Source organism: Equus przewalskii, chromosome 4 (assembly GCF_037783145.1).
Source record: "Equus przewalskii isolate Varuska chromosome 4, EquPr2, whole genome shotgun sequence".
Classification (NCBI taxonomy): Eukaryota; Metazoa; Chordata; class Mammalia; order Perissodactyla; family Equidae; genus Equus; species Equus przewalskii.
In genome coordinates, this window is record NC_091834.1 from 15597347 (window position 1) to 15610802 (window position 13456).

The 13456-nt window shown below is 63.2% G+C and overlaps 1 protein-coding gene across 2 annotated transcripts; it reads right to left on the reverse strand.

Annotated features, from left to right (window-relative positions):
* Window positions 1-10550, reverse strand: NACAD (NAC alpha domain containing). 2 transcript variants are annotated; one of them, XM_070615524.1, is made up of 9 exons: window positions 10306-10492; window positions 2951-8160; window positions 1678-2860; window positions 1449-1558; window positions 1293-1367; window positions 741-887; window positions 522-668; window positions 172-294; window positions 1-84 (listed from the first exon to the last, which is right to left on the reverse strand). In XM_070615524.1, exons 1-9 carry the CDS (start codon window positions 10370-10372, stop codon window positions 70-72), a joined length of 7077 nt encoding a protein of 2358 aa, XP_070471625.1. In that variant the 5' UTR covers window positions 10373-10492; the 3' UTR covers window positions 1-69. The 2 variants fall into 2 exon arrangements, with proteins under 2 accessions (XP_070471625.1, XP_070471624.1); XM_070615523.1 differs by having other exon boundaries at window positions 1678-8160; window positions 10306-10550.
* Between the last annotated feature and the right edge of the window lie 2906 nt (window positions 10551-13456).

Sequence of the window (13456 nt, forward strand, 5' to 3'; positions counted from 1 at the left end):
TGAGGGAAGACTCATTTATTGAGCAGCAGAGCTGAGGGGCAGGGATGGAGTTGGGTCACTGGTCAGCGGCTACATTGTCAGCTCCTGCAGGAAATGTAGAAAGAGAGGGTCACGTGGGAGAGGCCCCAGCAGAGCCAGCCAGGGTGTCTGCGAAGGGGCCTAGTCACTCACCATGATGGCGTTTACGATATCGCTCTGGTTGTCCCTCAGGGCCCGCACAGCCTTGGCCCTCGACACATTGGCCTGCGCCATCACCAGCTCAATGTCCCGCAGCTCCAGCCCCGCCTCGTCCACCTGGAGGGCGGCAAGCAGGAGCTGCTGGAGCTGCCCCCCCCCCCGACACCCCAGGCAGAGTCTCTGAGGGCCCACCCCCCCACCCCCGACCCTGTGGACCTCCCCTAGACCCCCACAGGCAGTGCTCCCCCAGACCGTACAGGCAGAACTCCCCTAGGCCAAGTCCCCCCAAGCAGAGCCTCCCCGCCTGCATGCCTGAGGCAGGGCCCAGCATCCCTGGGCCTCACCTCCTCCTCCTCCTCGTCCCCTTCTTCCTCCTCGCATGGCCTCACATGCGGCCCGGGTGCAGACTCAGGGACCAGGGCAGAGGGCTCCGCGGGCACCTTGAACTTCTCGGCGGCGGCTCTGTGCACTTGCTGGGACAGGTCCTCAATCTGTAGCACAGGGCACAGCTGTCAGCCAAGTCCACACCCCCAGCCCCTGCCCGTGCCCGCGGCCAGTCGAACCTTGGCCTCTCCGAAGACCACGTAGGTGTCCGAGGCCGGGCTCTTGAAGACGTCGGGCTTGGCGATGACGAAAAGGATGTTTTTGGACTTCTGGATGGTGATCCTGGTGACCCCCTGGATCTGCCGCAAGCCCAGCTTGGACATTGCCTGGGGGCACAAGGGGCTCAGACCTGGGTGTCAGCCCCAGGGGTCCCAGTGGGGGGTGGGGGGAAAGGAGCAGGCCCAGGGGCAAGCAGCACACTGCTAGGGGATGAGCGCTCTGCCAACTCCTGGGGACCATCTCTGGATGTAAGCAGACTTCTTTGGACCTTGGGCAGCACTCCATGGGACTCCTCATGGGACCCCTACAGTCGTCTCTGGGACCCCAGGCAGCCCCCCCCTTGTGTACAGTAGGGCATTGGACTCAGGCTGAGAGGGCCACCTCAACTGACATGCAGGCCCCAGCTGTTTCACAAGGTGTTCACTACTGAATTCCCCAAGGACCCCCACTGGTAGGATTCATTAGCCATGGGGTGAGAGGGGTCCCCTTGTGCAGCCAGGCCCCCAGCCCACCTTTCGGGCCTTCTTCTCACTGCGACTCTGCTTGGCTTTGGCGACGGTCTCCTCGCTGCCACTGCCTGCTGCAGCCTGGGGAAGGGTGGGGTCTGAGCATCCGAGGGTGGGTGTGGAGCCTTCCCAGGGGCGCACCCTCCCCCCTGGGCCAGGCACCTGGGCTGGGCACTGCGCACTCTGCGGTCCTGAGAAGTTCTCCTCCAGCTCGGCTGATGACTCCCCGTGGCTGTCTGAGTGCTGGCCTGAGCCCGGTGCTCGTGGTGAGTCTGGGGACAGGAGAGGTGTGAGGACAGCTCTGCACCATGGAGCAGGAACCCCTCTGGCCCACCCCACTGCCTCTGGTCCTGCTGCTCAGGACAGCGCTCCAGCCCGGGGTCCCCCTCACCTTCCTCCAGGCTGTCCTGGTCGTCCTGATGCTCAGTAGCTGGGAGCCCTCGAGGGCCGGCTGGGCTCCAGGGCCCAGAGCCAGGAGGCACTTGGCAGGGGGGTGAGAGCTGTGAGGCCAGGTCTTTGGCATGGCTGCCCCTCTTGGAGGCTGCCTTGGGGCTGAGAAGGGGGGCGTGGGGCGGGAGGGTGACTCGCTGTCCGGCCCCCGGGAGGTTTGTGGTTCCTGAGAAGGCAGCCACCGCCCGCTGGGCTCCTGCCTTGGGGGATGGGAGGCTTGGAGAGCCCGGGGGCTCCTCACCCTCCATTGAGTCTTCCCGGGGGCCCTGACAAGGGCAGGGGCCAGGGAGCGCCATGGGAGGCGGGGCTGCCTCCACGAGGACACCAGCAGCAGAGGGCTCAGAGCCCAGGATACTGTCCTGGGGCGCCCTGGGCAGGCCCCCCGTGGGGCTTTCTAGGGACTGTGGTGGGAAGGGGCCGGGGATTCTGGGTGCTGCCTGGGCCCGCTGGCTACTGCCCAGGCTCAGAACAGGCTCTGGCTGCCAGGAGGGAGGTGGGGATGTGGGGGCAGGCTCTTTGGGGTAGCCCTCACCCAGCCTGGGCACAGCCCTCAATGGAGGCTCTGCACAGGAGCCCAGCCAGGCCTCTGAGGCCACAGCCCCTGGAAGCCGGGGCTCCGGGGTGGCCCTTCCCTCCTCCACTGGGCTTGGGGGCTGTGCCTGGCTGACCTCGGGGCAGGCAGCAGGACACCCCTCTGGGCTGCTGCTCCTGGGAGCCTTCCCGGCACCCTGCGGCCTTGGCTTAAGGCCTCCACTCCACTGGTTCTTGGCCCCCTGGGCCTCCTTTGGCAGCAAGTGGGGCTCAGCTCCACCACCAGTGTGCACGCCGGCATCAGGACAGGCTCTCCACTCGGGCACCAACACATCCTCAGCTACTTCCTTTCCACTGGAGGCACGCTCAGGGGTGTCCAGGGCCTCCGTGGCAGGCTCGGGGGTGTCCAGAGTCTCCGTGTCAGGCTCAGGGGTGTCCAGGCCCTTCGTGGGAGGCTCAGGGGTGTCCGGGGCCTCCGTGGCAGGCTCAGTCGTGTCCAGGGCCTCCGTGTCGGGCTCAGGGGTGTCCAGGGCCTTCGTGGCAGGCTCGGGGGTGTCCAGGGTCTCCATGTCGGGCTCAGGGGTGTCCAGGGCCTCCGTGTCGGGCTCAGGGGTGTCCAGGGCCTTTGTGGCAGGCTCGGGGGTGTCCAGGGTCTCCATGTCGGGCTCAGGGGTGTCCAGGGCCTCCGTGTCGGGCTCAGGGGTGTCCAGGGCCTTCGTGGCATGCTCGGGGGTGTCCAGGGTCTCCATGTCAGGCTCAGGGGTGTCCAGGGCCTCCGTGTCGGGCTCAGGGGTGTCCAGGGCCTTCGTGGCAGGCTCAGGGGTGTCCAGGGTCTCCATGTCAGGCTCAGGGGTGTCCAGGGCCTCCGTGTCGGGCTCAGGGGTGTCCAGGGCCTTCGTGGCAGGTTCAGGGGTGTCCAGGGCCTTCGTGTCAGGCTCAGGGGTGTCCAGGGTCTCCATGTCAGGCTCAGGGGTGTCCAGGGCCTCCGTGTCGGGCTCAGGGGTGTCCAGGGCCTTCGTGGCAGGTTCAGGGGTGTCCAGGGCCTTCGTGTCAGGCTCAGGGGTGTCCAGGGTCTCCGTGTCGGGCTCAGGGGTGTCCAGGGCCTTTGTGGCAGGCTCGGGGGTGTCCAGGGTCTCCGTGTCAGGCTCAAGGGTGTCCAGGGCCTTTGTGGCAGGCTCAGGGATGTCCAGGGCCTCCGTGTCGGGCTCAGGGGTGTCCAGAGCCTCCATGTCAGGCTTAGGGGTCTCCAGGGCCTCCGTGGCAGGTTTGGGGGTGTCCCCGGCCTCTGTGTCAGGCTCGGGGATGTCCCTGGCTTCCATGGCAGGGGTGTCCATGGCAGGCTCGGGGGTCTCCAAGTCCTCTGTGTCAGGTTCAGGGGTGTCCCTGGCTTCTGTGATAGGCTTGGGAGTGTGCAGGCCCTCCGTGTCAGGTTTGGGGGTGTCCGGTCCCTCTGTGTCAGGCTCAGGGGTGTCCAGGGCCTCCGTCTCAGGCAGGGGCGTTGCCAGGGCCTCCATGTCAGGCTCAGGGGAGTCCAGGGCCTCCATGTCAGGCTCAGGGGTGTCCAGGATGTCCACGTCAGGCTTGGGGGTGTCCAGGGCCTCCATTTCAGGCTCGGGGGTGCCCAGGATGTCCACATCAGACTCGGGGGTGTCCGGGCCCTCCATGGCAGACTTGGGGGTGCCCAGAGCCTCCATGTTATGGTCAGGGGTGTCCAGGGCCTCCGTGGCAGGCTCAGAGGTGTCCAGGGCCTCCATGTCAGGCTCGGGGGTGTCCGGGCCCTTCATGGCAGACTTGGGGATGCCCAGGGCCTCCATGTCAGGCTCAGGGTTGTCCAGGCCCTCCGTGGCAGACTTGGGGGTTCCCAGGGCCTCCATGTCAGGCTTGGGGGTGTCCAGAGCCTCCGAGTCAGGCTCAGGGGTATCCCAACTCTCCATGGCAGACCTGGGCATGGCCAGGCCCTCCTTGTCATGCTTAGGGGTGTCCAGGCCCTCTGTAGCAGATTTGGGGGTGTCCAGGGCCTCTGTGGCAGGCTTGGGCGTGTCCAGGGCCTCCATGGCAGATTTGGGGGTATCCAGGGTCTCCGTGTCAGGCTCAGGGGTGTCCAGGGCCTCTATAGCAGATTTGGGGGTGTCCAGGGCCTCTGTGTCAGGCTCGGGGGTGTCCAGGGCCTCCATAGCAGATTTGGGGGTGTCCAGGGCCTCTGTGTCAGGCTCAGGGGTGTCCAGGGCCTCCGTGGCAGGTTCAGAGGTGTCCAGGGCCTCGGTCTCAGGCATGGGTGTGTCCGAGCTCTCTGTGGCAGACTTGGGGGTGCTCAGGGCCTCCGTGTCACGCTCTGGGATGTCCAGGCCCTTTGAGGCAGGCTCAGGGGTTCCAAGGGCCTCTATGTCAGGCTCAGGGATGTCCAGGCCCTCTGTGTCATGCTCAGGGGTATCCAGACTCTCTGTGTCATGCTCAGGGGTGTCCAGACGCTCTGAGGCAGGCTTGGGGGTACCCAGGGCTTCCTCATCATGCTCAGGGGTGCCCAGGACTTCCTTGTCATGTTCTGGGGTGTCCAGGCCCTCTGAGGCAGGCTCGGGGGTGTCCAGGACCTCCTTGTCATGCTTGGGGGTGTCCAGGCCCTCTGAGGCAGGCTCGGGGGTGTCCAGGACCTCCTTGTCATGCTTGGGGGTGTCCAGGCCCTCTGAGGCAGGCTTGGGGGTACCCAGGGCTTCCTCATCATGCTCAGGGGTGCCCAGGACTTCCTTGTCATGTTCGGGGGTGTCCAGGCCCTCTGAGGCAGGCTCGGGGGTGTCCAGGACCTCCTTGTCATGCTTGGGGGTGTCCAGGCCCTCTGAGGCAGGCTCGGGGGTGTTCAGGACCTCCTTGTCATGCTTGGGGGTGTCCAGGCCCTCTGAGGCAGGCTTGGGGGTGTCCAGGACCTCCTTGTCACACTCAGGGCTGTCCAGGCCCTCTGAGGCAGGCTTGGGGGTACCCAGGGCCTCCTTATTGTGCTCAGGGGTGCCCAGGACTTCCCTGTCATGTTCGGGGGTGTCCAAGGCCTCTGAGGCAGGCTTGGGGGTGCCCAGGACCTCCTTGTCACACTCAGGGCTGTCCAGGCCCTCTGAGGCAGGCTCAGGGGTGTCCAGGACCTCCTTGTCATGTTCGGGGGTGTCCAGACCCTCTGAGGCAGGCTTGGGAGTACCCAGGGCCTCCTTATCATGCTCATGGGTGCCCAGAACGTCCTTGTCATGTTCAGGGGTGTCCAGGCCCTCTGAGGCAGGCTCGGGGGTGTCCAGGACCTCCTTGTCATGTTCGGGGGTGTCCAGACCCTCTGAGGCAGGCTTGGGGGTACCCAGGGCCTCCTTATCATGCTCATGGGTGCCCAGGACTTCCCTGTCATGTTCAGCGGTGTCCAGGCCCTCTGAGGCAGGCTCAGGGGTGTCCCGGACCTCCTTGTCATGTTCGGGGCTGTCCAGACCCTCTGAGGCAGGCCCTGGAGTGTCCAGGACCTCCTTGTCATGCTTGGGGGTGTCCAGGCCTTCTGAGGCAGGCCTGGGGGTGTCCAGGACCTCCTTGTCATGCTTGGGGCTGTCCAGGCCCTCTGAGGCAGGCTCAGGGGTGTCCAGGACCTCCTTGTCATGTTCAGTGGTGTCCAGGTGCTCTGAGACAGGCTCGGGGGTACCCAGGACCTCCTTGTCATGCTCGGGGGTGTCCAGGCCTTCTGAGGCAGGCTTGGGGGTACCCAGGACCTCCTTGTCATGCTCGGGGGTGTCCAGGGCCTCTGAGGCAGGCCCGGGGGTGTCCAGGACCTCCTTGTCATGCTCCGGGCTGTCCAGGCCTTCTGAGGCAGGCTTGGGGGTGCCCAGGACCTCCTTGTCATGCTTGGGGGTGTCCAGGCCCTCTGAGGCAGATTTGGAGATGTCTGGGGCTTCTGTGTCAGGCTCAGCAGGGTCTGGGGCCTCTGTGGCAGGACTGAGGCAGCCCGCATCTTCCTGTGAGGCCCAGGGTATTTCAGCATCTGCAGCTTGCTCTGGGCTGCCCTGTTGGGCCTGGTCCAAGGCTGGAGGCTCTGGGCCTCCAGTGTGGCCTGCGTCCCTATCGTCAGGAGCTGGCCTCAGTCTCAAGGCCTTGTCTCCTTCCCGCCGGGCCGAGGTTGCCATGGGCTCAGTACCTGGGAGGCAGCTTGCATCTGTCTGCAGGGCCTGATAGCTGGCCGCAGCAGCAGGCCCCTGGCCTGAGGGGAGGCCTGCATCCTGCAGGGGCAGGGGTGTGGCCAGATCCACTTCTCCAGGCTGTGGCTCAGGGCTGGCTGCAGCAGCAGGCCCCTGGCCCGCTTCCTCCTTCAAATCCTGCGGAGAGTCTGGGCTTGGCAGGAAACCTGCCACGCCCTGTGCAGTCCGAGGCTCCAGGCCTAAGGTGGCATCGTCTCCCTCCTGCAGGGGCTGAGGTGTGGCTGTGGCGACAGGCCCTGGTCCTGCAGTGGAATCTGCCTCTTTCCCCAGGACCTGAGGGGTCAGCCCGGTGAGGCCAGGGCCTTCCTGTGGGGCGTGCGGGGCCACAGCCGCAGTGGATGCCTGGCCTAAAGCGGGCTCCGCCCCAGCTATTTCAGCAGCAGTTTCCTGGCTCTCAGTGGCATGGCTGGCCTCTCCCTCCAAGACCCCAGGAGCGCACTCCGGGCCCCAGGACAGGGCCTCGTCAGGGCTGTTCTGGAGCAGAGCGGTGGGCTGGGCGTGGGGCTCTCCGCTGTACAGCCTCTCGTCATCTGCCCCTGTGTAGGAAGCCGAGTCGGGGTCAGAGGAGGCCGCCGAGGTGTCGTCTCGGAAGGCAAAGGCCTCATCCATGCCCTCAGTAATGGAGAGGTCAGACAGCGACTGCAGGGAGGAGGCAAAAGTGCTGTCGTCCTCGCCCTCCCCGGCCAGGTCCCCTCCAGGGGCAGGGGCCTCCTCCTCCTGTTCCCCCTCCTGTTCTTCCTCTTGTTCCGCCTCCTCTCCCTCGGGGGGCAGCGGCGTCACCTCTACTGCCTCCACCTCGAAGATCAGGCTGCCCCGGAAGGGCAGGAGGGCGGCGGGGATCATTGGGTCGTTGGCCAGGAAGTCCAGCTCGAAGAAGTGGCCCTCCTGGCCCCAGGAAGAGCTGCTGTCTGCCGAGAGGCTGGACTCTGAGGACAGGGAGCCCGGGGGCCCAGCAGGGGGCAGCTCCTGCTCGTCCGCCATGGACCCCAGCTGGGAGAAGCCCCAGCCCGAGGGGATGTCCAGCCCCTCAGCCGGGGACAGCAGGCTCAGGGAGCAGGATGGGGACGAGGCCCAGCTGTCCCCATCCGCTGTGATGTAGGAGCCTGAGGGCGAGGCCGGTGGTGAGGCAGGTGGCGAGGCAGGTGGTGAGCCCCCTGGCTCAGCCTGGGCATCCCGGGCGTCCCTGCAGGGCCCAGCGCTGCTCCTGGGGAGCAGGGCAGAGGCTGTCTCGGTGGGGGTGGAGGGAGGTGTGAAGTAGGAGTCAGGGTCCAGAGCAGGGAAAGGCACAGGAGGGTCACCCTGAGAACACAACTCGGGGGGTGGGTTCAGGCTGGCGTGCCCACCCTCCCAGTCCCTGAGCTCTGGCAGGGCTGCCCTGGACGGTGGGAGTGCGCGGTGCGTCTCCTCGCCCATCACAATCCGGGGCTCCAGGGTGGCTAGGAGAGGACCCTCGGCAGGTCGAACCTCGGGGGGCCCTGGGCTGGGGCCGCCTTCCGTGGGGACTGCCCAGGCTGAGGGGGTGCCCGGTCCTGCATCCCAGCTGGCTCCCTCTGGTGGGGGCCTGGCTCCTGGCTTGTTGGGCAGGAACGTGAGGGCCAGGGCACTGGGCCCGGGGGTCAGGGCACAGTGCTCCAGCTGGTCCCCTCTCGGGGTGGTGGCCGCAGCTGCATCGCAGGACAGATCTGTGGAGAGAGGAGGGTGTGAGGAGGGCAGCATCCTCACTGAGAAGCGGCCCCCAGGCCACAGCCGTCCCTCCCTCAGCCCAGAGCTGAGCACAGGGCTGGGGCCCCGGGGGTGTTGGCTGAAAAGGGAGAGCAGGAGAGGGAGAGGGGATTGCTGTGTCTGGGTAAAATTTCCAAGCTCTCTGACCACCATGAGCAGCGTGGGGTCACAATGCGTGGGGTGTGGCTGTGGGCACAAAGGGGCGCCCTGGCTTTTCTCCGAGATGCTCCATAAAGATGAAACTAGCATCTGTCTCCTCGGACACTGGCTTGCTGCCTCCCTGCAATTAATCTGTGCCGCAGCCTCTGCTGAGCTTGGCAGGGCAGGCCCTCTCATGACCTCCCAGGTCAGAAGGGCCTCAGGGGGCGGGGGCAGGGGCCTGCATTGCTCAGCTCTGGAACATTCCAGGTCTCATGCCTGCTGTGAAGTGGGAGTCCCGCCTCTCTGCCTCATCCCTCTGCTCTTGCTGCCTCCACCTGAGGCCAATTGTCAGGGTCTTACCGGGCTCTGCCCGACTCCTACTCCCAGAGCTGGCACAGGGAGGATGGGAAGCAGGTCCTCAGGCAGGGCGTCCCACTGAGGCTGAGCTGGAGCATTAGGCCATGGGGCAGTGCTGGCAGTGACGATGGCCATCCCATGGAACTCAGAGGGGGCCCTGCCCTGCCCTGTATTCAGCTGTGGTGGGCCCGTGGGCTCTAGAGGCTGCAGGAGGACCTGGCCGAGTCTCTCCACGGTGGCAGCCGCCCCGTGGTGCTGGCAGGGCTTGTTCCTTCTGTCAGGAACATGTGAGTGGGTCCCACGGCTGTGCACAGGGGCTGCTCAGGCTCCAGGGGCATTCTCTGGGGGATTCCTGCTCTACCATGCTCACCCATGACCGCTCACAAGTGCAACACCTCCTGTGCCTCAGCTTTCTGTCTGCAAAGTAGAGTATCTGCCAGGATTAGAGGTGAAGCTTGCGAAGGGGTGGCCTCTCCCCAGGCAGCAGCAGCAGCAGAGCCCCAGGCCCTTGGGCCACACCGCTAGGGTGCCAGGGTGGCCAGGAGGTCCTGAGAAGGGGGTCCTTTGGTTCCACTGGGGTGTGATGGACACTCAGCTCCTGGAGGTGGGTGTGGCAGGCAGGGCTGGGTGCTAGAGACTGGGATCTTGGCACTGAGCCTGGAGTGGCACCCCTGCCCACTGGCATTGGATTCCAGAGCCCCGGGGCAGAGGGAGGGTGGACATGGGCCAAGGGGGCAGTGGAAGGGAAGCCAAAGGTCAAAGGTTTGTATGACTCATTCAAGGTCACCAAGCAGTCCCAGCAGAGCCAGCCCCAGTCTGGGGAGTCCCAGCCCCCACCCTCTTTACTGGACCCCAGAGGCAGGCCAGCCCCCTGGCCCCAGTACTGGTTCCATCTGCAGGTGACTTCTCACCCACAGCAAGGTGCCCTTGGCCCTCCTGAAGCCACACATGGCTGACCTGGCTGGTCAGGCCATCCTGCCTGGTCTTCCAGACCCCTCAGCCTCCACTGACACTTGCTGACCTGGCCTCTCCAAGGACGCGGGTCTGCCCTCGGGGGCCACTCTTCCCAGGCCATGCTCCCCCAGGGCCTCGGGCCTCCCAGATCCACAGGCTGCCCCTGTGGCTTCCTCAGCCTCCAGGGCTGGGCCTGCTCCTCCCGGGCTGGGCCAGTCGCCCATGCTGAGGCAGCCCTCAGACAGCTGGGGGGCCGGCGCCCTGCGCTCCGTGTGTCCTCAGAGGCTGAGGTGCAGTTGAGAACCCGCCGCCTCCGGTCCAGAGCCCCCCAGGCCCGCCCGGCCCAAAGCTCTGCGCGGACAATGGGGCGCGGCGGCCCAGCGGGCGGGCCGCGGCCGGAGCGCACGGAGCGCAAGGAGCCCGGGGCGCTCGCAGGCCTCCCGGCTCCGGGACGACATCCCCGCTCCACCCTGCCCTTCCCCGCAGCGCTGAGTGGGGACCGGGGAGGGGCGGTCGGGGTTCGGGTGAAGGGGGTTCAGGGCGCCGAAAGGACCCGGGAGGGGACGGAGAGAACAGGCACGGAGAGGGGACAGGCAGGCAGAAGGAGCAGGGCGGCGGGGACGCACGCAGGCGGGAGAGCGCTGCAGCCTCACCTGTGCGGGGACCCGGGCCGCCCGCCTCAGGCAGCAGCAGCTCGGCGCGAGCAGCCTCCCCGGGCATGGCCTGGCCGTGCGCCCGTCCCTCCGTCCCGGGTCCGTCTGTGAGTCCGTCCCGCGGAGCCTGCGCGGCCACCGCCCCTCGGCCAGGGGGTGGAGGGGGTCAGTGGGTGACGTCAGCGCCGCCCCGCCCGCAGGGCGCCCCGAGTGAGCGTGCGCGGGCGCGCCAGGCACTGCGGAGCGCGGGGGGCGGGGGCCTCCCCCCGACCCGGCTGCGCCCTCCTCCCGCGGCGCGCGGCCCCGCCTTTCCCGCAGCATCCCCTCTTTAACTGGAAAGGGGTTCGGGGCCAGTCGGAGGCTGGGCCGACCCAGGGCGGCATCACGCCTTAGCTGGGTCGGAGAAAGGCGGAGAGTCGGCACAACTCGGGGTGCGGGGGCTGTTGAGTGGTTGAAGGTTCTAGAGGGCAGGGGCGCTTTGGGGGAGGCGGCGGTGCAGTGCTTCTGCCCGGCCGCCCGGACCCCAGCTGCCCCGGCGCAGGGTCCACGCCCAGCCTGGCGCCTCCATCCGAGAGGTGAGCTGGCGCCGCAGCTCCGCACTGATTGGCTGGTCCTCGCACGTCGGTCTCTGTGGCAACCGCCTCCCGGCTCCATGACAACCGGAGCCGGCTGGCGGGAGCGTATTGGGTAGGCAGCCCCAGCGAAGCTCTGGGCAGGCGGGTCCCTGGGGCTCCCCGCAGCTCGGGGCTGCCCCACCCTCAGCTCTCGGGTACTGGAAGGACGGTGAAAAACAGACCTTCCTCCATTCTTGGCAGCCGCCCCTGCCACACCCCCCAGGATGCAAGCCCTCCCAAGACTTCCTGAGATGCGCCCTTGCTTCCACATAGGCTCTCCTGAGCTCAGATTCGCCGAGCACCCGCCCTGTGCCAGGCTCCGGGAGACAGATGAACATTGTCACTACCCCAGAGCTAGCCGGGGGCGGGGGTGGGGAAGGGAATAAGGGCGGCCATTGTCGTGGGGGAGTCTCCTCCGTCCTCAGTCTTCGGCTGGCTCTATCCCGGAGCCCACGGAGCCAGGGGCTGCCTGCTGGGCATCTCTCCACTGCACTGGGCACCAGGCCCCCCACGCCCCAACCTAAGCCCTGCATTCGCATCCTTCTCAGTGGCTGGAAATCTGTCCATCTATACCCCGGGCTAGAGGGGCACTCCTCCTCTTCTTCCTTCCTTTCCTCTGCACGGGTCTTCAGCCTCACCTCTCAGGCATTCCTAAGTTGCCTCCCACCATGGTCTGTTTCAGTTCAGTCCTTCATAACTCCCACTGCTCTGCCAGCCCTCCCAACAAGGGGCCAAAGGATGCACACTCCCTCCCTACAAGGCCTAAGGCCCCTCAACCCTGAGGCTCCAGGGGATGGGGATGGGGGCAATGGCAAGGGGGATCCCACCACAACAGGCTTTCAGTCCAGGAAGCACTCTCCCTACTCGTAGGCACAGGATAGTTTTCCCCTGGGAAGTGCCTCCCATCTCTTCCAGAGCACCAGCAGGGACCAGCAGCCCAAGACCAACACTGTCACAGAGCCTCTGAACATTACATTGTCACTGGAATCACAGGCCATGAAAATAACCCTGGACCTGCACACTGAGAGTTCACGTGACAACCTGCTACAATAAAAAATCTGAACGTGATAGCCTAACTGTTGAAGATACAATAAAAAAATTACCTGTCACACCAGGAAAGTCAGGGAGGAACCCAAGAACGAGGAAAATCACAACTAGAACAAGAAAAAGTAATTGACTGATGCCAGCACTGAGGTGAGGAAGATGCTGAATTATCTGACAAGGATTTTAAAACAGCCATAATAAAAGTGGTTCAACAAGTAATAACAAGTTATCTGAGGCAAATGGAAAATCTCAGCAAAGAAATAAACACAAAAAGGAACCAAATGGAAATCATAGAACAATATAGAACGATCACTGAAATGAAAAACTTGCTGAGTGGGCTTATTCGTAGATAGAAATGACAGAGGATGTATCAGTGAGATTGAGGATGGGTCAATAGAAATTACTCAACTGAATTATAAAAAGAAAACACACTGAAAAAGAATTGAACAGAGGCTCAAGAACCTGTGGGGCAATAGCAGAAGATGCATCGTTCACATCACTGGAGTGCCAGTAAGAGGGAAGGAGAACACGGTTGAAAAAAGTATTCAAAAAAATGACGGCTGGAGCTTCCCAAATTAGGCAACAGATAGAAACTTACAGATTCAGGTAGCTGAGAAAACCTCAAATAGGGTAAACCCAAAGAAATCCATGTCAGGACACATCACACTTTAACTTCTGAACACCAAGGACAAAGACAAAATCTTGACAGCTGCCTGGGGGAAATGACACAATACCTATAGGGATATCGATTAGAATGACGGTGGACTTCTCATCTGAAACCACAGAGGTCAGAAGGAAGCAGCACAACATTTTTTAAGTGTTGAGAGAAAAGAAAGTATCATTCAAGAATGAAGGAGAAATGCAGTCTTAGAGGAAGGAAACCTGAAGTGCTTTAACACTAGCAGACTTACCCTTAAGATTGGCTACAGGAACTTCTTCTAAAAGAAAGGAAATGACAGAAGAAGGCATCTTGGAGCATCAGGAAGGAATAAATAAATCAAGATGGAGTCCCTTAAAGTGTTCAAATAATCCACAGGAATAAAAAACAGAGGTGAGCCAGAAGACAACAATATGGCAGACTGGGACCTTAACATTCGTAAATGTAAATAGCTAAACACAAAGATTGCATTAAATACATTAAAATGTAAATACAAAAATTAAAAGGCAAAGATTAGCAGAGTGGATAAAAAAGCAAGACTGAACTATATGCTATTTATAAGAAACTCACTTCAAATTCATTGACATGGGTATCCTGGAAGTAAAATAACAGAAAAAGATACACCATGCAAATGTTAACCAAACACAACACAACACAAACACGAAAAAGCAGGCCGGCTATGTTAATATCTGAGGAAGTTGACATCAGAGCAAAGAAAATGGCTGGAGGCAAAGAGGGACATTATGTAATGACACATTATATAGTGGATCAGTCCTCCAGGAGGACCTAACAATCCTAACTGTAAGCACCAAGCACCAGAGCCTCAAAGCACAGG

Excerpts from the sequence above, each read along its gene's own strand:
- NACAD (XM_070615523.1), bottom strand. The coding sequence starts at position 10,372 with ATGCCCGGGGAGGCTGCTCGCGCCGAGCTGCTGCTGCCTGAGGCGGGC. Across the intron at positions 8,161-10,305 it reads CGGCCCGGGTCCCCGCACAG|ATCTGTCCTGCGATGCAGCT; the intron begins GTGAGGCTGCAG and ends CTCTCTCCACAG. Across the intron at positions 669-740 it reads TGGTCTTCGGAGAGGCCAAG|ATTGAGGACCTGTCCCAGCA; the intron begins GTTCGACTGGCC and ends CCTGTGCTACAG.